At 35.5% G+C, this 27,448-nt stretch overlaps 1 protein-coding gene across 9 annotated transcripts in view; it reads right to left on the bottom strand.

Annotated features, from left to right (window-relative positions):
• Positions 1–894: 894 nt before the first annotated feature.
• Positions 895–27,448, bottom strand: part of LOC128246942 (uncharacterized) — a 71,983-nt gene continuing 45,429 nt past the window's right edge. For 7 of the 9 annotated variants that reach the window (XM_052965512.1, XM_052965514.1, XM_052965515.1 and 4 more), the window contains 9 exons: positions 23,421–23,481; positions 16,687–16,801; positions 11,749–11,909; positions 10,818–10,835; positions 8,664–8,742; positions 7,734–7,810; positions 6,672–6,923; positions 6,081–6,365; positions 895–5,436 (listed from right to left, as the gene is read on the bottom strand). In XM_052965512.1, coding sequence (XP_052821472.1) covers positions 5,021–5,436; positions 6,081–6,365; positions 6,672–6,923; positions 7,734–7,810; positions 8,664–8,742; positions 10,818–10,835; positions 11,749–11,909; positions 16,687–16,801; positions 23,421–23,481 — 1,464 coding nt within the window. In that variant the 3' untranslated portion in view covers positions 895–5,020. Of the gene's footprint in view, positions 5,437–6,080; positions 6,366–6,671; positions 6,924–7,733; positions 7,811–8,663; positions 8,743–10,817; positions 10,836–11,748; positions 11,910–16,686; positions 16,802–23,420; positions 23,482–26,324; positions 26,614–27,448 lie in introns of those variants that run through there. The other 2 variants (XM_052965517.1, XM_052965511.1) reach the window with 2 other exon arrangements.

Genomic DNA, 27,448 nt, shown 5'->3' with positions numbered 1-27,448 from the left:
TGTTTCGTTTTTTGTTATAATCAAGAATGCTACAGCTACGAGCTGTTAAAGCCATTGTTATACTCTTTCTTTCTGTAGTCTTTATCAATAAAAGTTTTGAAGACACACTGTTTTGATTATTTATTATTTTTTTATTTTTATTTTATTTATTTTTTATTTTTTTTTATTTTTTTTTGGGGGGGGGGGGTAGCTAGCATCAAGCTTTACATCTAAAAAGTATTAAATCCGTTTATGTTTGTTTCTTGGTGCTTTCTGTTTCAATATCATGTTTTGACGACAAGCTATTTCGAAAAAAAAAGTGATAAGCTATCATCAAGATTAATACATCTACCAGCTGTTTGTATTATATATTCTAATAAATGATCAATTAACAATTATATGTTATCTGGAATAACCCATGATCGCCTGATACACTTTTATTCAAATATTTGAAAAAGAAAATCTCCTTGCATTTCTTTACGAACTCAACAGGGACGACAATGTAAATAGCACATTAGCGCAGGGCTTCAGCTAGGCCTAAATAGCAAGGAGGGTCACCCTGCTGCCCTTTTCCAGCACCCAGCTGACATTTTACTACACCCTGCTGTGCCCTTTTGTTTAACAACTTGACTTAGTTTATTTTCAGAAACAAGTAAAAAAAATACATAATTTTGACACTAAAGTAAATATAACAGCTAAGGTATTCATATCAAACCATAAGTATTGGAGGTAGATACAACACACCCACAATATGAACATTGACCCTTACAAGTGCCCAATGAAGGCTCATTCAATGCGCATCAAAAGTGGCCTTTCTGACCTAGCATCCTGCCCCCTCCAAATCCTGGCTGGCGCACTGAACAGTGCGTATAAGTCCGGTAGATTGGCAGTTGAAACAAAACAACAACAAGAAGGTGAAAATAGCATTTTTATTGTTTTCTTTTACATATGGTAGTTCCCCAATGAAATCAGACAGCAAAAGCGATTGAGAACTGTACAAGTACATGTATATGAATGCATTAACTACATAAACACAGATAACAAGAGCGTCGCGGGAGGACCGCCAACGCTCGTCTGTTTGTGAGATTTTAGTCGAACATGTGCATAAGGTTTATTTTCATATCTTGAACAAGGTTTAAGTCATTGCCAAGATTAAAATAAATCAAGACGCCAACGATGATGACAACAGCGACATCAACTACACCAACAACAAGGCTATTCATGACAACACCTCCATTGTTTTCATTGAAAAAAAAGACGACCTAAAAAAATGGTTTTGTAGAAATAATCTTTGGTTCAATTAAGTATAGTAAATATTTGTACTCATTAATGTATTATGAAATAGGATGGGCAAGTCAAATTAATCATTAAAAAGAATCTTCGAATTATTGTGTTTAGGTCAAATACATATATATATTTCGCTCCAATATTTATTGGAGATTTTACAAAACAAATGCTGGAACCTTTCAAGTGTTTTAAACTGGTTTTCAAAAATCAACATATTATCCATTCCAACAATTGCCGCCAATGCATACTTTTCAAAAACTACCAATAACAAACATAACTGTGGCAATTGATAATTCATTAACAACATACAAAATATCATAAGTTTTTCTTCAATACAAGCATTTTTTGTGATAATACAATGAAAATACATTTCCATCACATATCAACTAAAAATACTAAAGTTCGATTTCTGAATATGCAAATACTCAGATAATTAATTACCTCACTAAATTGTGCATTTCTTAACAATTTCATTTGTAACAAATAAGATAATAAACAGAATAAATTATAATTAAAGCAAAACAACTTAACAAATAAATGCTTAAAATAAGGTACAATTTGCCTGCGTATTAATAACAAATGGTTTGGAATATTACGTACTCATTAAAGGGACTTGTCCATGTTTTATGGGCTCAGACAACTTATTTTTTTTCGTGTGAAATTTGAACAGAACGCTTTTTACGACGAGGTGCGATGATTTCATTGCGTAAAATGCTTTATAAAATAAAAATAGATAATCAAATAATAAAATTAAGAGTTTGTTTGGTATTAACTATCGAAAAATATCACAAAATATGCCAAAAAGCGTTGATAATGTTATTAGAAATTGAATTATTTTAAGGTGTTGAATAATGTTGAAACATCTTCAAAAAATCAATACAGAGCTGATTTTTTAACATAAGTATCTAAAAATGCCTTTATTTTCCAAAAAGTGTAACGATGGTATTGCTATTCAAAATATAATTGTTTTAGGCTTGGATTAACAAAATTATGTTCAAATAAGTTTTTGCCAATTGCTATTTTGTGCTTATCATATAAGTAAGAAAAGTAATCCAATTTCAACGCGAACATAAAATATGCGATTAAGTCCCTTTAACAGATTATTTGGAATATTAAAGAACTCCTTAACAGTGTGTGTATACCACGTGATAATTTGCGACATAAATGCTACGTCGGAAGGCAATATTTTGCTCCGAATGAAGACTTTAAACAAAGATAACTTTCCTATTTCTTCACCATTTTAAATGAAACATAGCGCAGTCTACGCCGCTTACGGAGCCCCGCCTTCGGTCTTGAACCAGAGTTTGATTGAGAGCGTAGTTTCTTAAAACACTTCGACAAACCTTTTCACAATACGGCCGTCTGATGGAGCACTTTCAAAACATTATTTTGGAAACAGGTTTGTCGAAGTGTTTGATGAAACTAATCACCTTATCAAACTCCAGTAATTTAACGAAGGCGGGGCTCCTTAAGCGGCATAGACTGTCCTTTGTTTCCTTTAAAATGTTGTTGTAAAAGAAAAGTTATCTTTGATTTAAGTCTTCATTTTAAGCAAAATTGTGCCTTCTGATGTTACATTTATGACGTAATTTATCACGTGGTATACACACACTGCTTAACCCATCAATAAATTCATTATCATAATAAAATCAATAAACAATAAAAAATGAATAACACAGCATTAACGCAAGTAGTCACCGCATTTTTAAAGCTGTTGAACATTTAAATGAACGTTTCTTTGAAGACAAATGTGGGTTTATTCAAAACTCGTTTCCTTCAAAAATAAAAAAATAATAATCTAAAAATAGATAAAAAGTGAAACAATTCATATCAGCCACAATTTATGAAATATATCATTATATGCTTCGAAATTTTAATACTTGTAAATAAAAAAACATAAGCGAATTCATGGTAACATTATTTTCTTAATAACATTAACAACATCTTAAAGTTAAAATTCTTTGAAAAGCACAATAAAATTAGACAAAACAAGACTTTTGGATCGAACATATCTCATTTAGACATTCCTTCAATATTTTTGGTTAGTCTGAAAAGCAAAATGAACACAAATACTATTGCGAAATACTCTTTCTATGTGATAAAAATAAAATCTTTAAAATGAAAATTTTGATCAATTTCATTCATATATTTTCAAATTCAATTAGTAATAAAAATTAAAAAAAAATACGTACATCGAATATTTCTTTGGGAATTAAGAAAATTGCACAAATCAAGAAATACTTGCATGATTATGCACACACTGGAATGATCAAATCGAAACAATGCTTATCTACATGAAATATAAGCCACTGAAAATGTAAGATAAACCGAACTTTAATCCTTCGCCAATCTGACTAAGTTGCTAACAATAATTATGCTATTGAAATCTATATATATATATAGAAATGTCCTGGATTTTTAAAATTGCTATTTATAGTTTAGTCGATAAAAAATGTTAAATACGCAAAATGTGCGGGCGAATTTTATCAGATCAGATACTAGACTCGTAAGTTATCTCTGCTAAGATACTGTAATGTTGGCTAGATTCAGACACAACTTAATTGACTTTTGGAGCACTTCTGATAACTATAAACTTAATTCTTAAACTTAAGATCGTTTCATATCAATTATAGATCAGTTCAAATATATGACAATGATTTAGAGGGTAGTTCCAGGTAATTTATTTATGGATCACCTTTGATCATGATCAATACTTAAATGATCGAACAGTCAGTTACAATAGCAAAGGTAAATTTAAGCACATTGGCTTCGAAAAATCAAGCCGAAATTCATCTTTAGAACTAACAAACATTTTAACAATTTTATAACATCCATAACGCAAATATAAAGTAGGCGTATCGACAGTAATAACTCGTTATGACGAAGTCGTTGGATCCTCGGGAAATACTTCGAGATAACCAACATTCGATATAACCGAAACACAGAACATATTTAACTTGATCCAAAATAGTCGAAACAAGCGATAACGGAGTTCGACAAAGCGAGTTTCGACTGTACATCAAACTTCTCAACAACTTCTACATCATTTTAAACTTAAAAACACACATGTCAAATGAGTTGTCTTTTTAAGACAAAAATGCAAAAACACAATTATTTACAACTATGATTCGAAAAAAGCGCCAAACATTTAAGGAAGCTCCTTGCTTCATCGTACATTTATTCAATTCATAAATTGCTGACAGAAAGTAATCACTTACATGTATGGAAAAATCAACAGAAAGCCAGCATATATACAGAGGCAGTGAATGAAATAAAAAATAAATGATCGATTATATCTTATGTGATTTTTTGTTAATGAAAATAGCAATGATAAGCATTATGACTTAAGATATGAGTTTATCATTATGATCTGGTCAAAATGTAATATATTTAATATTTCTGGCTTCATACTTTGCAAATATAACAATTTATCTTACATCTGTCGAACACACATCGATGTGGCATTTTAATTCAAGTTCGAGATTCCATTAGCCGATTCACAGGCCATTATGACAGAAAGAAAATAATTATAATTATCATTATGACGTCACAACAGTCAACTACGTCACAACGAGACTGTAATTAATTTAAAACGTAGGCCTCTAACCAATCACAATCAATATGTCTATTATAAGGATGGTTAAAAACTACTGCATTCTGTACGGTCGCAATTGTACAAATTCACGATTATAAGTTTGTAGATCACAAGAATTAGGCAATATTTTGCTGTAGTCACTAATTTGAGCACCTATTTCTAACTACTCGCTTGGACCGGAAGTGAATCCGATCGGTCATAGAAATGTTGACCTTTCACCTCCACATCAGGGTAAATTCCTACATCGTCTTCTATCACGGGCGCGCTAGGAGTGGCTGCCTTCCGGTAAACACCACCCGCGTCTTCCGGTGAGATTATGACGTCACCTCCGCCACCACCGGTATTACCGTCATGTGGTCCGCCTGGCGCGAGATTTACTGTCACGTGACTATTGTCCTTAGTATCATTGTTGAGATGTTCTGATAACAGGCCCTTAGAAGTGTCTTTGCACTCGTAAACATCCGGGTCGTTTTCTTTGCACGCGCACGGGAAAATGGCGGCACAGAAGCGCTTGGCTGGGCTAGACCTTGGGGACCGTTTATTTGGACTGTATGACTCTACTACTTCTGGAAAGTCTGAAAATGCATTAAGAAGAACTACTTTATATCTGGCTTGTTTTCCTATAATATTTTCGAAATACATTATTCAGAGCTTAAAAGGAACCTTCCCCGAATGCAGACACATCACAAACACACGATCATTGCGAAAAAAGAGAAAAAAGGAGAGAAATTCAGCTGTCAATTATAATGGATATTGAGCACAGATTATTGAAAATCTCATAAAAGTATGAACTTTGTATGAAAAGTGGCTCAATACAATAATATATTATGTTCTTACAATAATGAATATTTAATATTGTATTGTTAACCGCAAATACATAAACAGCAAATAAGTTTAAAGCTAAAACGAAGTAATAAATGATGTATTTATTTTACGACGATTGTGTAACAAGTTATTACAACATCATATTAATCGCTCTCGTTGGCACGATTAAACGCGATCTTGTGTGGTCTTGTGGTGTGGGGAAAACCGAGGTACCCAGATGAAACCTACTTGTCCGGCTTTGTGAGCATAAACCTAACTCACATACGCCCAGGTCGAGAATCGAACCCAGGTCGCCTAGATGGGAAGCAAGTGCGCTTACCACTGCGCTAACCGGACAGCCAAAATAATAAATGGTGTCGTTGTAGTATGGAACATCGTTTTTAAGTCCACCTACCTTCACGGAGTTTATTGACCACCTCCAGGACAATGTCGGGCCTTTTCACGCGCTCCGACTGCAGGCACGTGACGAGCTCGTGCACGGCGTCGCCTTGGTTACCGCGCCACCCGCGCCAGTCGTTCAAGTAGCCGTTCACGGCGTATTTGTGCTGCTGGTCGCGGTATTTCTCCAGGAGGTCCTCGTACTTCGCGGGTTCTAGGTGGGATTTGAAGAGTTCCTGAGCTAGCGCCCAGATCTGGTTGTTGATTCGGTCCTCGACTTCTCGCTGTAGCAGGTCCAACACTGAAAATTAAAGTGAATGGATAAGTCAGTTGTTCTTTAATAGTATTGACTGATTTAACTATTCAGTTAAAAAGAAGACGATATTGGGGTTCATGGCGACGTATCCTTTTTTAAAGTAAAATGGTACATGTTTTCGGCTGTTTATGCATTGTAGGAAGTTCTTCGGACATTAGCTATCATATATTATTAAAACAACATTTTGCTGTACAAATATTCCGGAAAAAAATATAAGTCGTAAGTGTTTCTACTTCGTGTATATTTTGATGAGAGGGCACTGAATCGCTCTCTGGGAGAAAGAATATATACCTTTCTTGCAAAAGTTTTCATCTTTCTTCGCGCGCTTAACAATTTCCGGAAGCATCTCCTCCAGTTCCTCCGCTCGCAGCTGCCGCTCCCGCGCTGCCCGCCGGCGCCGCCTCACGAATAGAATAACGAGCAGGAGCACGAGGAGGAGGCACAAGACGCCACCGGCCACCGCTAGCCCGACAACGGTGGATGTGGAAGTGGCGGTCGCCGGTTCCGCCGTCGCATGGACGATACTGTCGCAATCCTTGACGTCTGTAAGAGGAAGCGGGGGTTAACTACAAATAATATTTAAATATAACATGGGGATTGGACAGCTGAACAGTTAACTGTTGTGTTTTAAAACACATACCCGAGGAGAGATGTTCCCACCGATGCACGATTTTTTTTTTGCGTTTGAGCGATTGCAAATTTCTTTATAACGTGTGCCTTTTATTTTAGCACATCAATCATATTTCAGAAATTATCGTCATTCTTTTTCTGAGACTGAACACCCCACATACAATTATTCTTAATTATAAAAAAATGCAAGAATATTTTACATAAAAATTACATAATCATATAAACATTAACGTTTCAATTGCATGACGTATTGTCTCCATCTGAAATTAGCATGTCGCTATGCATAGCGTCCCCCAAGACTCCAATATATCACATTATTCTAGACCGTTCTGTTATTCCGTTCCAATTAGGACTCTGCAGGTGCCCGCTGTACTCGATTTACTCGATTAAGTATTTCCAGAATACTGAGGCAGCTGGATCTATCAATCAAGTACGCCCTTGGGATTGTCATCAATTTTGAATGGTGACAACGAACCCATTACTTTAAAGTTTTACTCTTCCTTGTATTAAACAGATACCAGTACAGTTAGGAAAATTGTAATATTATTTCAGTTGAATGCTTTTCTGATGGGTAATTTTTCTGATGTTTTCGGTTAATTTTCACTATCGACCACTGACTCTGGTTCTTATCAAAAACAGTGGACTATCATAATTATTAAATAAAAATGAGATTCTGAAAATGGCGTCAACAAAATGACGTCATTGGCGATAGCATATACGTACTTGCCACGACGGGTCCACATTTATTGTCGAATGTTCCGTTACTCTTCACTATTGTACACCGACTCATCTTCTCACAACTGCAAAAGAACAATTCTAAATAAGGATGTGTAAATGCACATCAGGCGTGGACGTGGAAGGGTTTCTGAACATTCAGCTATGGCTAACGATGCAAATTTATTATCATAATTGTTGGAAAGCATTATTGAAAACAGATTTAGGTGCTATGTATGACACTTTATTTTATTTATGTTCAACGCACAAGTCTTTCGAAATTCATAAGCCAACCAGACAGACACATTATTTATGATACTGTTTGATTTCAGCCTCTGACCAATGGCTGAATTTTGGCTTGACCCCGTCAATTCGCAAGTGTGATTTAAACACAGTTTTAAAGCCATAGGTTGGGCATAGGAAGAATTTACCCCACCGGTTGTTGGGATATTCGCCAACAAGGAGTTCATGTTCTCAAAATTCCACGAGACTGCAATTACTGACATCTAGAGTAGTACCGCAGCTCTGGTGTTGCATTACTGGTCTTAAATGGATCTAAGAACAATGTAGCTTATCGGATTGCCAAATATAAATAACGGACCTATACAATGAATGGAGTCACTCAATGATGTATGACCATAAGATTGTCTTAAGTTGCATACTGAATACCACTGAATACCAATGTATGTTTACGAAGGAGTTGGACCCGTGGTAAGTTCATTTGACTTGAGCTATCGTACATGAAATTATAAAATGAACGTGTCCAATGTACACACAAATGGATTACGTAGTGCACAAAAAGAAGACCACGCGTGCGAAATTATAAATGAACGTGTACAATATACACGTATATCGATGACGTAGTGCACAAAAAGAAGTCCACATGTACACGTACCCATACTGTTTCGTAACCTCTCTTTACTTTCATATTGTACTTACTTTTTGAGGGGTTTACATCTGTCATAATTATTTATCGTTTCCGACCACATGTTTTTCTCGAAGCAATTTTGACATATACCTGAAAGAAACAAAATAACATTGCAAATAATGTCACTCACTGGATATCAACAATCTGATTATTAGTTTTAAATAAGGTAAGCATAGCAGGTCATTCACGAACGTGTAATTATTTTTCTTCAAACATTTTAGCATAAAATACGTTCAGCATGAATGTTGAAGACTGAAAAAGTATGCTTAAATTGGTTAATTTAATTGAGAAGACTTCAAGAGTGAAAAGAAAAAGGTAACGTGTTCTATGATAGCTTTCTATTTTGAGAAAATTCAGTCAGTAAATAGAAGCCGCTTTTTTGTAGTGAAATAACTGGAATGTTCGATTTATCAACACTAATTACATGTAACTATGGTAAAAAGACAAAGTCGTTGTTCAAGGAGCATTGTATCAAAACATTTTTTTATAAAAAATGTAATAAGTTAATTAACTAACATCCATCATTTATGACAATAAAAACAATACAATAATGAATATCAGTTCTATTTAAGTCCAAAACCTATTATATAACATGCCTTTTACTTTTTATGAAATGCAAAAAATACAAATTTCTAAAATGCAATTATACAAATTCCTAATACCACAAACTAATTCTTTCCACCAAATTATCGGTCTAAATTACCATGCATTCGTTATCTATTTTTCTCATGACAAAACTTTATTTAGGTCAGACGTTCAACTTACAAAAAAATAAAAACACTATACAGTGATTATGTTTATGCCGAAAAAATCTGAAAATAGTTCTTTTGACTTCAAATTATTGATCCAAAATACAAGTAGCTGTCTTTAGTGCTTGAAATTATATTTTGGCTAATGGGATGGCAGTATTTTTCAAAACTGGCGTACATATATTGTGGTAAAACAGATGTCAGCCGTAATATTAATCAGGTGAATCGGTAAATTCAAAAAGAGGCTGGGTCAGTAGACAAAATATAATCTCAAACAACAACAACAACCTAATCATCGCTAAATGAATAACGTATAAGATACATTAACAACATTTTCACGCAACTGACAATAACATAAATAGTCCACTAAAGCATATTATATATGACGTCACTACAAATACAGCAACAGTTTGAGTCAGTATAAATCACACTTGTAATACAGATTTCTCCGTTTTTGTTAGTAAAGTACATTTCGAAATCGGATACAAAATGTTAACCGAATGAAAAAGTTTCAGAAAAAAAGTGAAAAATATTGGATAGAAAGTAATCAGAGAATGTTCATTTCTGGTGTAATATATTTGAAAGACAGTTCAAGTATCACTAAATGCCACGTCTCCCCCCAAACAATCTATATTCTATGGTTTCGCTAGATACATTACATTTGAACAGTTCCTGTATTATAAACAGTAAAACCATTTCGACCTCTATATACGAGTATATACGTTTCACTAGAACTATTTTTACGAACTCCAGCAAAATGCATTACTCATTCAACAAAATATGCACATTCCTTCACCAAAACATGGTTTGCCAGGGTTTAGGTACATTTATACATAAAAATTGTCGAATAAGCAAGGTACGTGACAAAATGTACTAGACTAAAGGAATTTATTCAATAGGTTCTAACATATGTGATGTTAAAGCTGCACTTTCACAGATTGACTGTTTAACAATGTTTTATCCATTCATTTTATTCGTCAATCTGTGAAAGTGCAGCTTTAAAAGCCATAATTCTCATGCAGTTTGCAAAATGTATAACTTGTACGTAAAAGCAAATTAAAAAAAAAACAAATGTAACATGAAGCATACAAAAAGTATTGAACAGCCCTGTACGGGTTTAAAGGATTGTAAGAAACTCTCAAAATATCTTCAGCATTTTTGTAGATATTGATATTTCTGAACAATTGGGATTGCATTTAAAAAATACGAGGTTAATTTTCTTTAAAGTGGACTTAAAACTTATTATTTAAAACATAATTGAAAAGAAGTATTTATTGTTTTTGTTTTTTTGTTTTATTGTTGTTGTTTACTTAAGTCGGACCATGTGACTTGTGTGGGCGTGTCTAGCCTTAACAGGGGAGAGTGGCGGGAAAAGGGGGAGACTGTCTCTCTGTCACGCTAGGGGGCGCAACTTACCTGTCAACGTGTTGTCTTCTGTAAATAGCAACAAGGGAGGTTACTCTAAAGGGACTAACATAAAATTGGCGAATAAATCAGCTGCGAGTTGCGTACCTTTGTATATTCTATTAAAAAGTTGTATCGTCTCAAACATAATTGTGAACATAATTTTGATACCCCCAGTAACGAGGTAATACAGTTTTGTCTTCACGAGTCAAGAGCTCCAAATTTATAGTGGCATTGCTCGTCTCTATGAAAAATAACAGAATTTTTTCAGAAACAAAATGTTCGATTCTATGAAACATCCTTATTGATTTCATAATCAAGACATCTTTAAAATTAATGAATAGCCAAAAAAAACAACGTGATTTGCGTTTTTATTCGATGACAATGCAGCTTGCCAGAAGTTTAAAGATTCGCGTGTAAAAGGTGAAACGAGTTACAAAAGCCAACATAACCATGCTACTCGCAATAAACACCAACTGAAAATGAACAACATAAAATTGTAAAAACGAAAAATAAGGAATTGTTAGTGAAAACAAACATTTGCTTTTTTCGGGCATTCTGGAGGTTTAAATGGGCATATATTGGAACGCAACCCCCGGGGAAATAGGTTGTTTTTCATGTGAAAGTAATAATCAGCATCACTTAAGTGTCTTCATAATTTATAATATGTGAACATTCTATTAAAACTCTTGATTTTAAGAAAATAATTTTCTACTGTACTGTTACAATAAAGTTTAATTTCTGGAACTCTGTTTGTACTTATAAGTCAAATTTCTGATAACAAGCGTATGTCTTTCCGATAACATTTAATAATCATCCATTTTTCTTTTAAACTCATTGACTTGAAAAATAAATAAATAAGTTTGATCGTTTGATTACTCTGATTAAAATATATTCCCATTATGCTGTACCAATTTCCCCATGGTTGCCCCTGAAATCGTACCGTAAACTCCCATGCCGAACCCCTTCCCACAATCCTTGTTCGGTACGCATGCGCGCTGATCCTCGTTTTCAAAATGGTAGCCAAGATCGCACTCGCAGACGGCATTTCGAGTTTTGTCCCCGTATTCCGCGAACTTCATACGGTATTTGTCACAGGTTCGTCTGAAAAAAATATGTAAACATACATTTTCCGAACAATTAAAACAAGAATACCACAAGCGGTTGCAAACGCTCGTCTATTGTGGAGTTTGTTCAGTGGTTCAAGGGCCTGAATCAACACAGTTTTGAGCCGGATTACGGAACTTCCTACGCATGTGAATATATTACACATAAAACATGTTTACCAAGATTCATTTAACAAGTCCTTACACGAATTCACCGACGACGACGACAAGTTGAAGAAAATATCTCGGCTCTTTTCTAAGAGATTTAACGAGATTAGATATTCACATAAACGTACATGACAAATTAAAAAAAAACACTAAGAGAAACGCAAGACCCTTCAAGTGGGTAACAACATACCAGTCGCATGCAGAACTATAAGCCGAGATTGAATAGAGTTTGCAAAACTCAACGTGTACATATACATGTCGCTACACGTACATGTAAACGTAAAAGTTGCAAGTGATCTTTCTTTGAACGTTACCGTGTAGATTCACTGTTACTAACATAAATCGCATGTTCGTGCTTTCCTGCCGGTCATTTTATAGATGTACAATTTATTTAACGTACAATATAAGTTTACATGTACATGGCACAGTACAACTAGTATATTGCATACTAACCTATTCTAAAACAAACACGGAACAGATGTATAAATCAAACGGCCTAAGGTTAAGTGGCATGTAAAAGTTAAATGGCCTATAGTTAAACGTTCAAAAGAAAAGTGACCTATAGTAAAATACCTGTAATTAAGCTGACATATAGTAAAGTCGGCCTATAGTTAAAAACCTTACAATCAAGTCGGCCAAAAGTTCAATTATCTATAGTTAAGGCGGCCTATAGTTAAACGGCCTATAGTAAAATGGCATATAGTTAAGTCGGCATATAAGTAAATGGTCTATAATAAGTCGGCATATAGTTAAACGGCCTATAGTAAAATGGTATATAGTTAAGTCGGCCTATAGTAAAACGGTATATATTTAAGTCGGCCTATAGTTAAACGGCCTATAGTAAAATGGTATATAGTTAAGTCGGCCTATAGTTAAACGGTCTATAGTAAAATGGTATATAGTTAAGTCGGCCTATAGTTAAACGGTCTATAGTAAAATGGTATATAGTTAAGTCGGCCTATAGTCAAACGGTCTATAGTAAAATGGTATATAGTTAAGTCGGCATATAGTTAAACGGTCTATAGTAAAATGGTATATAGTTAAGTCGGCCTATAGTTAAACGGTCTATAGTAAAATGGTATATAGTTAAGTCGGCATATAGTTAAACGGTCTATAGTAAAATGGTATATAGTTAAGTCGGCATATAGTTAAACGGCCTATAGTAGAATGGTATATAGTTAAGTCGGCATATAGTCAAACGGTCTATAGTAAATTGATATATATTTAAGTCGGTCTATAGTCAAACGGCCTATAGTAGAATGGTATATAGTTAAGTCAGTCTTTAGTCAAACGGGCTATAGTAAAATGGTATATAGTTAAGTCAGCCTATAGTCAAACGGTCTATAGTAAAATGGTATATAGTTAAGTCAGCCTATAGTCAAACGGTCTATAGTAAAATGGTATATAGTTAAGTCGGCCTATAGTCAAACGGTCTATAGTAAAATGGTATATAGTTAAGTCGGCCTATAGTCAAACGGTCTATAGTAAAATGGTATATAGTTAAGTCGGCCTATAGTCAAACGGTCTATAGTAAAATGGTATATAGTTAAGTCGGCCTATAGTTGAACGGTCTATAGTAAAATGGTATATAGTTAAGTCGGCCTATAGTTAAACGGTCTATAGTAAAATGGTATATAGTTAAGTCGGCCTATAGTTAAACGGTCTATAGTAAAATGATATATAGTTAAGTCAGCCTATAGTTAAACGGTCTATAGTAAAATGGTATATAGTTAAGTCAGCCTATAGTCAAACGGTCTATAGTAAAATGGTATATAGTTAAGTCAGCCTATAGTCAAACGGTCTATAGTAAAATGGTATATAGTTAAGTCAGCCTATAGTCAAACGGTCTATAGTAAAATGGTATATAGTTAAGTCGGCCTATAGTCAAACGGTCTATAGTAAAATGGTATATAGTTAAGTCGGCCTATAGTAAAACGGTCTATAGTAAAATGGTATATAGTTAAGTCGGCCTATAGTTAAACGGTCTATAGTAAAATGAGCTTAGTAAAGTCGGCCTAGAGTTAAATGTATAGTAAGTCGGCATATAGTTCAACGGCCTATGGTTAAATAGTCATAAGTTGAACGGACTATAGTCTACGGCCTATAAAGTAAATGTCCTGTAGTCAGATGCCGAAAGTATATTAACTGCAGCTCCTTCCTCTCCACTTGTTGCGAAAAACAGGAAGATTATTCTCATAGATCAGCTCTTAGGAAATGATCGTCAGTGTCCCCGTGATTGTCGATGAAGATACTCAATCACTGGGGCTAACAAGTCTCCACAGTCATAGCTCCCAAACAATCGGATCAATATCGTGCGATTGTTATGGAAACACCAGGCTTCTGAGGGCAAACTGTGTCTATAATCGCATTTGGGAGGGGAGATATCTGGTCTATGTTGCCAAAAGGTGCATTGTATTAAGCAGCATTAAATATATATGGCTTTAAGACCTTCTGACACAAACCATAGCAATATATTCACATTATATTCGAATATTTCCACAATATCTCGTTCAGGGACGTTTCCAAGATTTGACGTTAGAGAGGGTGGGGGCGTAACTGAGGGGCGTACCTTTTCACTTGGGCCTTTGTTATTTTAATTTCATACAAATTTGACATATTCGACAGTTGAAACCTATCATTATTTCAATATTTTTTTGTGAAATTCATAATGTTCAATATATTCACTGCTTGATGCACTGAGCCCTTGTCGCCCTTAGCACCGTCCCTTTTCTGCAGCACCCTGTCCCTTTTCTGCAGCACCCTGTCCCTTTTCTGAAGCACTCTGTCCCTTTTCTGCAGCACCCTGTCCCGTTTCTGCAGCACTCTGTCCCTTTTCTGAAGCACCCTGTCCCTTTTCTGAAGCATTCTGTCCCTTTTCCGCAGCACCCTGTCCCTTTTCTGAAGCACCCTGTCACTTTTCTGAAGCACTCTGTCCCTTTTCTGCAGCACCCTGTCCCTTTTCTGAAGCACCCTGTCCCTTTTCTGAAGCACTCTGTCCCTTTTCTGCAGCACCCTGTCCCTTTTCTGCAGCACCCTGTCCCTTTTCTGAAGCACTCAGTCCCTTTTCTGAAGCACTCTGTCCCTTTTATGAAGCACTCTGTCCCTTTTCTGCGACACCCTGTCCCTTTGAAATCTTGTCTAAAACCCTACTATAATGTAGATGTGGTCATTCGTTTTACCACATAGTAATCCGTGAGTAATAACCTTTCAAATGATACGGCAAAATCATAAGGGGCCCCCTGACATCGAGATTTACTATTACGGCCAAGGGCACAATAAAATGAAACACTTGTAATTACTTCTGGTCCCTTAAAGGGACAAGACACCAGGTGGTCCCAAAATCGGCAAATACAATATTTCCTCAAAATAAGCCTAGAATTGTCAATTCGAGCTAGTATGACTTTTGTGGTCGATAATACCCAATTTGGCATGATTCAATTAATATTTCGTCGCTGTCTCAGCTGAGTTTACCCGTTTTAAAATAGCGCATAATGGTTTCCGAGTTAATATTAGTACAGACACATATACCGACTCTATTTTTAGATTAGCTGGTTTTTACGTGGTAGACATAGTAAAATTTCTAGTTGAAAAAAAATAAGCAAAAACGGCAAAAGAAACATGTGTCGTAAGCGATGCAATACATCAGAAAGTAAGATTCAATGCGTTGTACACAACGATATGAATTTTGAGTTTTTGACAATTTTCTTTTTTTCTTGAACTTGTATCATCTGGTGTCTAGTCCCTTTAAATATACAAGACATGCTCTAGATTTGTATAGCTTCCAAGAGCTGTCTTCTGTGTGCTAAATCTGCCTGAAACTTCAGGCCAAGGAATATTCCTGTAAATAGGGGTCAGACAGGGCAAGCAATCTAAAATGCCTAAGAGTTAAGTCTACCATTCCGAAGATATATATTCCAAATTGGATCTAGACGAAAGTATCATTTAAATCTTCTTTTTTCTCTGATTTACAAAATCAATACATGTTGAACTCTATCAAGAAAAGCCTAGACAATCAATTTAGAACGCGTGGGGATGCGACATTGCCTCGGCAAGAGATTTCCGCAAAATTCCCTAGAGTGGCGCAATTAATTGGCGAAATAATCCAAATTAAGTTAGTTGATCATTCAGAGACAAGCCTGATTGAGAGGCTTTGGTCGATAGAAGGGGTCATTGTTAAAATTGGCTGTATACTTGACGCCTATATGATGTATTTTTATTCGCAAAAATTGGTCATGGAATTTTTAAGTGCCGAAAGTTGGTTTGAGAATATCAGGGAATAAACGGAATGTTCTCAAGAGAAAAATCGTTGTCATTTCATTAACCACAACCATGCATTATTACGAATTAATTCTGAGAAGTTTCCACTCCATAAAAATCAGAATCGGGCAACTTTTCAAATCAAATGCCAAACCTTATCTTAAATTGTACTTGCAGTTTTTATTATTCTTTAAAAATAATCAAAATAAATCTAGTTACAACGCCTTCTTAACGCTCCATAGAATTTGCCAGTAGTCTTAACACATAAGCCACAGTAAAAACCCTAACGTTTCTTCAATTTTTTTTATTTAATACATCAAAAATGAAATATAAACGGTTTCCATGACTACCTGATTCTACATTGGTCGCCAAATCTGTTTTCATTCGGCTGGAAGGTGAGGTCCCCACACTGTTTACAGTAACGGCCAGACTCCCCGTTCAATGTACATGTTTCCATTTCATGGCCTGAAAATAACAATACAATATGTTAATATGGAATAAAGAGATATATCATACGGTCAATTTCAGTCTAAGGTCATATCAGTCTAAGGTCTTTATTTCGACGTGCATGTTTACTTCGGATAACCACGGAGTACTTCGGATATCCCCGGAGTACTTCGGATAATCCCGGTGTACTTCAGATAACCACGGAGTACTTCGGATATCCCCGGAGTACTTCAGATATCCCCGGTGTACTTCGGATAACCACGGAGTATTTCGGATAACCACGGAGTATTTCGGATATCCCCGATGTTCTACCGATATCCACGGTGTACTTCAGATATTCCCGGTGTATTTCGGATGTTCTACGGATATCAACGATGTAGTCAATACCGCTACGTTCGTCCACGGACCTATATACCGTGTGTGTGTCGACGTCGAATTTATTAAAATGTTGATTAGTGTATAGTTATATAAGTCTCAGACTGCTTAGTTAGGAAGAGATAAAAGTAAATTATGTATGAGGTGCCATGGAAATTAACTATTATCTTGAAATATATATTTAATTCCAGAGAAGCTGTACATAATAAAGTTCTTACCAAAGCACGGTATTTTCAAGGGAGCCATGAAACGCAATTAGCTTCAGGAGATTTACGATTCTATCAATTAATTTGATTCTCAGCCCACAGGATATATTTCTTTTATGTCATTCTATCGACGGGCACTAATTAAGTTTCTCCATCTTTTGTGTAAAAGATCTTCTTTGGGTTCCTAAGACCGGAAACGGAAGGTTAAAAGCCGGCGCCGGATATAGCGTCGTATCTGAACGGCACCTGATTAAGGATTACTTTGATTATATGAATATATCAAAAGAAGGATTATGATCATATTGAAGCCGGAGTTGAAGACGGTGCGCACCGTCTGAATAGAAATGACGTCCTAAAATATAAATATCACAGTAAAACTGCGCTTCCTCGAGGACGATTGGGCCCGAGCTATAGCCTCGAGTGATCAGACGTTTCGAACGAACCAAGTTTCCATTTAAGTCCGTCATGAAATGCGCGATTTCCACAACGCAATTCATAATCGGCGCCGAAGTAAACAACCGGTATGACGTCTTCAAACTTTGGAAATGCATTGTAAGACATTTCATAACTGACTAAAATGGAGAGTTGTTCGAAACATCGGATTGCTCGAGGTTGTAGCACGAGCCCCGGCGTCCTCGAGTGATCGCAGTTTTTACTGTTCATACATACGCCGAGATTTATCGAAACTCTAACAGTAGGTATTATCGCATTAGAGAAAACTAAAGTAAATATAAAGTTTCAAGCTTCAACACTTCATCTTAAAATCAAGATTCCATTAGAACATGTGACATGAAATTACCAATGGAAGACAATTCTAGTAAAATTGTAAACCAATGTCGTAAAATCGTGAAGAGACGATCCTAAGGAACATTGTCGTGACTGTAGTTATTGTTCAAGTATATCCCGTCGTAATTAGAAACAAGCCGGCTCTCTTGTCTCTCAATAATTCCCACTCATTCTTCTTATTTCATCCTATCACAGACATTATATCGATCATCTTTGAAACAAAATACTCAATTATATTTATCAATGTCGTAAACGAACGACGTTAAACCGGCAAATGTCGCAAAATCGAGCCGAAAAGTGGCAGTTCTTTTACAAAGATAACGAAGATAGATATGGTAGCATTTAAAACATTTCCTGCAATTCGTAATGAACTTTATTTTATTAAGATATTGAGTTACGTCGGAATTACGTCTAAATCACAAAGCCACGTTGACGATAAGGTTTATGTCGTAAAGCGTTTGTCTACTTTTCTACCGGTGTAGTTTTGAAGTAAACCTTTCTCGGAAATGATTTGATTCGCTAATCAGCTTGACGGGAAAATGAAAACCAACACAAGAATAAATCTGCTTAGACAACTCATTAAGTCAGCGTCATGCATCAAGATAGGAAACCAATGGCTTGTCAATATTCTGCAATCATTTGGTCATTTCTGGGATAAAATCCGATCATTTTCCGTGGCAAATAGCTAGCATACGATCTGTTGATTATTCTAACTATTTCCTGTTCTCCTGTTCCAAATCCATGTCTTAAGAGTGGACAATATAAAGATTGATAATTCCGAGAAAAAATTATCAAGAGTACGATCTGAAAGTATGATCAAATTTCGTTCGGGGCTCCTCGGCAATTTTTATCGAAAACAACCTCGGATGTATGCCGGTACATCAGTATAAGTAGTACGTAAAAATTATATTATTAAATGTAGTGTTTTTGCTTGTAATTGTATATCTAAGTTTAAATTGATTGCCAGAGAAGTGTATTATTGCAAACATAAATAAGATTCACAAGAGTTAAGTCATTAAGATTAACTGCTAAATTGAAATTACTACGCGATCTACTTGCAACGGAGTTAAAGTGTACCGATTTCTGAAAATGTAAACCGTCCATATACATACGAGGTTGTTTTCGATAAAAATGGCCGAGGAGTTCCGAATGATCAAATTCGCCAACGGATATCCAATCAAACTGCAGAACGTAGTGATACATGACGTAAGTTAAGTGCAAAGTCTGCCGAAGTGGTCGTTAAGTAGTGTAAATAGTGCACCACGTGCCCTAGTCCAAAATTCAGTGAACATGTATGAGGCTGACACAATTGGGTATTTCCCTTTTATGTTGCTGACTTTTGGCGGGAAAAAAACGAAGTCATGGATTCTCGTCCTTTGAAAAGCTACAGCCATGGCAGTAAATGCTGTGAATGATAAACAATAGAGGATTCTGATATGAATTGGAAACATTTTATAATGTTGTAGCGAAAATTGTTTTCACTAGTCGTTAAAACTCTTCATTTGAGAAGATTAAATATTGATCTAACATAATATAAGGATTAGAACGTGATTACTTTCCAATATTTTCGAATACAATCGTGACTTATTTTCAGCGATGCTGCTGTTTAGATCTGCTATGGATTTTCCTCAGACTTCCTTGCAGACATATGAAAGACTTTATTACCGGCTCGAAAACTCATTTTACACATTTTTTGATCTTTGTCTATTGTAAAGTTGGCATTTTTTTACAAGTCCCACTTAGTTTTATGCACCAGTCAATTGTAACCACGGACCTCACCCCTTCCATGTCCGGGGGTATACCGGGGATAGCGGGGGAAATGGGAAGTGTTTTTACCTTCAAGGTGGCCCCGCAGTGCCGAGTCAATGCGGTGGTTTTGTTTTCGCGCAGAAAATAGCGGGAAATGGGCCTTACCTAGGATTTCCCCGGCATGCTTTAACCAGCAGTTTGTCCCCGACATGCTTGTCCCCGGCATGCTTTTACCAGCAGTTTGTCCCCGGCATGCTTTTACCAGCATATTGCCCCTGACATGCTTTTACCAGCAGTTTGTGCCCGGCATGCTTTTACCAGCAGTTTGTCCCCGGCATGCTTTTACCAGCATATTGCCCCTGACATGCTTTTACCAGCAGTTTGTGCCCGGCATGCTTTTACCAGCAGTTTGTCCACGGCATGCTTTTACCAGCATATAGTCCCCGGCATGCTTTTACCACCAGTTTGTCCCCGGCATACTTTTATCAGCAGTTTGTCCCCGGCATACTTTTATCAGCAGTTTGTCCCCGGCATGCTTTTATCAGCAGTTTGTCCCCGGCATGCTTTTACCAGCATATTGCCCCCGACATGCTTTTACCAGCAGTTTGTGCCCGGCATGCTTTTACCAGCAGTTTGTCCACGGCATGCTTTTACCAGCATATTGTCCCCGGCATGCTTTTACCAGCAGTTTGTCCACGGCATGCTTTTACCAGCATATTGTCCCCGGCATGCTTTTACCACCAGTTTGTCCCCGGCATACTTTTATCAGCAGTTTGTCCCCGGCATACTTTTATCAGCAGTTTGTCCCCGGCATGCTTTTATCAGCAGTTTGTCCCCGGCATGCTTGTCCCCGGCATGCTTTTATCAGCAGTTTGTCCCCGGCATGCTTTTATCAGCAGTTTGTCCCCGGCATGATTTTATCAGCAGTTTGTCCCCGGCATGCTTGTCCCCGGCATGCTTTTATCAGCAGTTTGTCCCCGGCATGCTTCTATCAGCAGTTTGTCCCCGGCATGCTTCTATCAGCAGTTTGTCCCCGGCATGCTTTTACCAGCAGTTTGTCCCCGCAGGACGGACATTTTACCTGGTATCAGCTGGACCGTAAGTCCCCGCTATCCCCCGGACACGTTGGGGGTGGGGGCGAGAGGTTACAATTAACTGGTGCATTTACCAGCCTTGGCTGCTATTGCGAAAGACGAGTTTCGCGAACTGTCTTTGGAACATTCTAAGTAAGGGGTGGGGGGCTTGAACTACTTCCAACGTTGGAAATAAACGCTGTTGTATCCAATCAACTATTGGGAATCTTACAGCTCTGAATTAATAAAAAAATCTGCAGACAAATGCGCGTGCACCTGAAAAACAGAATTCCTCGTAAACTTCATTGAAACCCGCAGTGACATTTGTCGTTTTGTGCTTGGCGTGTGATATCGGGCTTGGCGAGTGATTTTTGGCTTGGCTAAACTTCAAACACAATTATCTGTAATGTATCCTAGTTGTTTACAGAAACGCTTCAGAAACGAAGGCACAAAACGATCGCTAGTTCTAGACGTTGAAAGTGAATGTTCAATTATTTGAGACGGTTTTAGTGTCATGCGTAAATATTCTTTTGAAGAAGCGACAACATATGTTAACTTACGTTTCAGACTTATTTTTAAGATTCTTTAAAAAGATTGGCCATTCCATTATTGCCATTTTCATTAATTTGCACAATAAATATGCATGTATGAAAATATTCAGGAACTGCTACACATAACGAAGAACGTTTTATTTCTCAACTTAAGGTGTTACAATAGTTAATAATTGTCAATCCTAGAAATAATAACGAGGTCTATTTGAGTATGACAGAATCATGTTCAAAGCTGGGTAAATGGCCAAAACTCCGTTTTTTTAATTGTTTCCTAAATAATTTATAAGATTTCAAGATACTTCTTACCATTCTTAATGCAAAATTACGAGCAAAAAATGTTTACAATTGCACAATAGTTAATGGCTCTCAATACTGGTTTCCGGACTAAGCCAACAAAGTTTGGTTAGGGTTACATCCTTTTCAAAAACAGGTAGGATAGGTACGCTCTTCATGTTATTGTCAACTTTGGAGAAAGACGTTAAAGTAGCCTTCTGTGTCACAATTTAAAGGTTTAAACTACATATTAAAACACACACTTAAAAATATATTTGTTTCAAAGTATCATTTTTATTTTTTTTACCAACTGACTATAAAAGCTGGTTTGGTGCTATTTTTGGTAACCCGAACTTATTGTATTTCAGGTCAAATCTGGAATTTAAGAACCCTATTTGTTTAACTTAAATTTGAGTAAATACGGAATGCGAAATAAACGGGCACGCGAAGATGAACATTAGCTTGTAATCGTAATGATAGCAAAACGCGGATGTTTTGGTCATTACCAAAAAGTAAAAGGAATGCAATTGATTGAAGTCGAGTTTTCTAGGTACGAACATCTGTTCCTCTTGCTAAAACATTTTTATCCCAAGGGATTCCTGCTCACTTTTTTACACAAAAGAACTTAATCGATACTTTTAAGAATGCTCACTTGATTTAAACGCAATGGGATGGATAAACCGGTTTTTTTATCTCATAATTTTGTAAATTATTTCTGTTTCTGGTTTTTTACACACACAAGCACTTCACAATGATATGAAACGAAACATTTGATCAACAAAACAACAGTCAATAAAGTGCTTGGAAATCGTTCAAAGAAAATTCAATTACAATTTTGACGTGGCAATTAAGTTTCTAAGCTGATGGTACGCAATAAACCTAAATCATTTATCAAGATTTTGTGAGTCGTTCGATGTTTAATGGCTAAAATAATATGATTACAAGATGAAAATGAAATCTTCCTGAGAAATATTCCAATAAGTTGGAAGAATTTAGAACTTAGATGCAAATTTAAGCACCAAAGGATAACAAATACTTAGCAAAATCTACACAAATGTGATTTTAATATCCGATTCTGATCACATTTATTTCGAACTTGCATTAAACTTAATCAGTATATTTATATTTTAAAAAATAACCTCATTTCCACTATTCTCTGACAAAATAATTCAGTGAATACCCTAAATCCATGGTCTAATAATACCAAAAAAACTTATAATTCAGGGAGTACCCAGAAGACTAATAAAACCAAAAACTCTTAAGTAACTACAGTATTTAAGCATCCAACTATCAATATATATATATATATATATATATATATATATATATATATATATATATATATATATATATATATATATATTTAAACGTTCTCGTATATTCTAATACCCAGATATAGTATAAATTCATAAAGTAGTCGATATTTTTTATAACCCAGCACGCAGAATTCATTGTTCGGACAGTTAACAAGTCTAATCAATACATATTAATACACACTCCAAACCTCTTTGGTAAGGAGTCAAGTTAATAAAGGACTTCCTGTGTCCCCATGTCGATGTATTTAGAGTACTCCATTATTTCATTCCTCCAAAGTACTCATATATGTTAAGTATTCGGAACTCACCTTTCGGACAGTGGTCGAGGCTGGACGCCTTGAAGCACTTGGTGCCGCTTGAAGTGGCCATCTGAAAATACACAAAACGTAAAAGGTTACATTATACTAAGTTATTTAACTCAGTGACTGAATTTCCTACAACTTTTTCACGGGTAATTGTCATTCGCTTTACCCAAATAAGGCACAATCGTGCCTGTTTCCACATTTCACAGTCTATATCGTTTTCATTCTTTTTTTTAGGACGATTTTTATAGTTTATATGCGTTTGTCAATTTAAAACTGCTCCAGTTGTCCCGGCCCTGAACCAATAACCAGCGAACGATTGAACCCCGAACCCCGAACCTCCTTGATAAGGAATCAATTTACCCTCCACCACCCCCCCCCCCGGCCACCCTGGCCAGAATAATGAAGGCTTTAAATATGGTAAAGTCGATTGAGTATACCTCATTTGCTAGTGATGCAATACTGGTGAGTTTCATATATGTATATAATTTCTATCATATTTACATTCAAAGTTCACATGGTCAATCAATAATGCAACTTCATGTATACTAGCGAATAAAGATGATTACGTCTGGGTAATATTTTGAAGTGAAGTGTATTTACAGCTGTCTTGTATCTATTCATTAACCTGCGGAAATAATTTAAATTACCAAGTGTGTCAATTAACCTGCGGAAATGGTTTAAATGAAGGGGTGCGTCTTGAAAATAAAGCTTGGATTGACAGTGTGTTTATATCTTGTATTTGAAAGTTGTAAACCATTACTTCATAGTCTTTTAACCTTTGAATATTGACTGAAAAATAGCACAAATATTATAATGCGCAATGATGATCACAAAAATCGGTCAAACTTTTGAACATTCTTATCCTCCCTCATAAAATGCGTTTAAGTCAGTACCATATTATAGCATTACATGGGTGTTAGTAGGTAAATGGTCTTGCATGGGGGTTGGATATATTCAGATCTTTTTTCGGTATTCAGGCAATTATAAGACCCAAACGGCCTTGGAATGTTCGCGTCTTTTTCTTCTTTTTTTAAAAATGGGATTTTTTTTCATGAATACTTATTCAATCCGAATATACTCAATTCTCTTTTTAAACATTTACTTGTTGGATTTATAACAACACTTCTTCTTATGATTTTGTAAATATATAGAGAATATTTATTGATTTCGGTGTAAAATCGTATTTTATTTCACGAGTGTCAGGGAAAAACATATGTTCACAAGAGGCGAAGAAAATGGAAATAAACATACGTTTAGGCATCGTGAACATAATCGAATATCGGATATATATAATAGTAATAATAGCGGGAACAAAACGCTGACCTTGAAACACTTGTTTACTTTCTGATATATATAGACAACGAATTGTCTGTTCGGCCTTCATCTTTAAATGATTCAAAATATGATTTCAGTTTACAGAAGTTGAAAATGAGTAACATGTTCGGCCTTTATCTGTTTATGATTCAGAATCTGAATTCAGTACACAAGTTCAACATGAATTATATGTTGTTTAGCCTTTATATGTTTATGTTTTAGAGTCTGAATTCAGTACACACGTTCAACATGAGTTATATGTGGTTTAGCATTTATCTGTTTATGATTTAGAGTCTGAATTCAGTATACAAGTTCAACATGAGTTATATGTTGTTTAGCCTTTATCTATCTATGATTCAGAGTCTGAATTTAGTACAAAAATTCAACACGAGTTATGATAATGTTTAGCCTTTATCTATTAATGATTTAGAATCTGAATTCAGTACACAAATTCAATACGAGTTATGATAATGTTTAGCCTTTATCTATCTATGATTCAGAGTCTAGATTCAGTACACAAATTCAACATGAGTTATATGTTGTTTAGCCTTTATCTGTTTATGATTCAGAATCTGAATTCAGTACATACAAGTTTAACATAACCTTCACTGGTATCACTAATACAAAGCTTGTTCCAATTACCGACAATCCACAGATGCCGGGTTCAACAATACAGCATGCTAATCAACGACCCTGGTCATTAAATATTCATTAATACACAATACGGAAATTGCCCCCTCCATTCTCGACAAATTGGACGGTGTAGCTAGGCAGGTTTCATTTCATTTTATTGTACAATACATTCTTGTTTAAAGTTTGATAAAAGAGCATCGCAAGAAAAAACAGCGCCATTTTGTTTTGTTTTTCAACTCAGATGACGTCATGGGTAATGCTTTATATATTTTAGTGTGATTTTTGTCATTTGTAATGCATCTACGACCACTACAAGTTGAATGTGGTATCTACGACCACTTCTAGTTACATTTGTTGTTTACGACCAGTAATAGGTGCATGTGATATCTACGACCACTAATGTTTTATGTGGTATATAGGGCCACTCACAATTTCGTATTGAGTCTACGACCATTATTAGTTTCATGTGGTATATACGACCAGTCACATTTTCGTGTTTAGTCTACGACCATTATTAATTTCATGTGGTATATACGACCACTACTAGGATCATTTTGTGTCTACGACCACTTATAGTTCCATGTGAATATTTTACATTTTAGTCGTACGTTCAAAGTTTATGCTCCACTGCGCCGAAATGCACAGTGATCCAAAATATATGAATGTTAAAATTTTGATTCTTTTACACAAATGATAACATTTGTATGAAAATATTTTGGGATTTTTATTAAAAACTGCAGTCATTGTTCTATGTTAAGACAAAATGTTCGTGATCTTCAATAAACCATTTATAAAACAAACTTTTGTAAACAAACCTTTGTTAGTGTTTAAACCCATTTATACAGTTTTGAGCCAACAGCGTGCTCTATATTTAAATGACAAATCTCAACAACAACAACAACAACAACAACAAAAATCACACAAACATTATAAAGCCAGAGAAACTACTCTTAACTTTACCTCTTAAAGCATAAATCCGTCGAATTATTCACAAATGTTCGTAATCAATATGTTCAGTTTCACAATCTGTCGCCATGTTAACTAGTTAACATTCCGAATTTACATCCAAATGAAGCTTTAAACCTACCCCCTTTGTAAATGTGAAACTTATCGGTTGACTAATTTTAGTGTATTTTCTCATCTTTTCCTCCAGTGACTAACATTTAAGACCGTCCCAACAGACGATCTCGCCTTTTAAAGCCAGTATTTACTAAAATAATAGTCCGAATAAAGACGGCCTTAACAATAAAACCTCCACATGTATTCTCCTGTTTAAAAAGCCCAGTAAAAACAAAGTTGTGGATGTTGGTTTAGGAGATCTGGGTGATTTGGGCTCATGTTTGTAATCAGGGGATAGAGTTTCACAAATGTCGAGGTATTTAGGTATTGTCAGGGTATTACGTAGACAGATGACGGTACAGTTAGATCAGTCTGCTGGTTTAGATTAAAGCTCGGGTTTTCATTTTCGATATTCGGTCATGTTACAAACGCCAAAAAATGAAGGGTTTTCCCAAATGTTGAACTCAATTTCAATTAAAAATTAATAATTCATCAAACAAGTTATGTTTAAACATTGTAGTTTCTTGGTATTTAAGGTAAAAGGCCCATATAAAATAAATGGTTTAAAGGATAATTCGAGTGTAATAAACAAACAGTATAACTTATAAATGCATTAATATTTCCCAACTTTGTGCAAAAAAAAGATATTTTGAAAAAAATAACGAGAAAAAAACACAAGATTTGGAACGTATTTCTATTTTTGTAGACGTCATTTAAAATCATTTAGTTGTTATACATAAACTGACAATAGTCATTTAAATTCACCAATGTTGCTTTTTTATATCAAAGTCTTCCAAAACCCATTGAACTGGTTATGTCAAAATACTTGCCAGACATGATCATTATGTTTTATTTATTATTATAAGATGCTGATAAGTATGAATACAGGTGCACCAAAGATTAGCAAAAAAAAGTCAGACACCTTGGCAGGAAATGATAGTTACTTAACAGCTAAATGCTTCCGTATGTTCGAAGCATGAAGACAATGTTAAATTACATTACTTTAAGACCGCGTTTATGCGTGT

The sequence above is a fragment of the Mya arenaria genome, chromosome 9 (assembly GCF_026914265.1).
Source record: "Mya arenaria isolate MELC-2E11 chromosome 9, ASM2691426v1".
NCBI classification, from domain to species: domain Eukaryota; kingdom Metazoa; phylum Mollusca; class Bivalvia; order Myida; family Myidae; genus Mya; species Mya arenaria.
The sequence above is the reverse complement of the archived record's forward strand: the minus strand, read 5'-3'. Positions and strand labels throughout refer to the sequence as shown.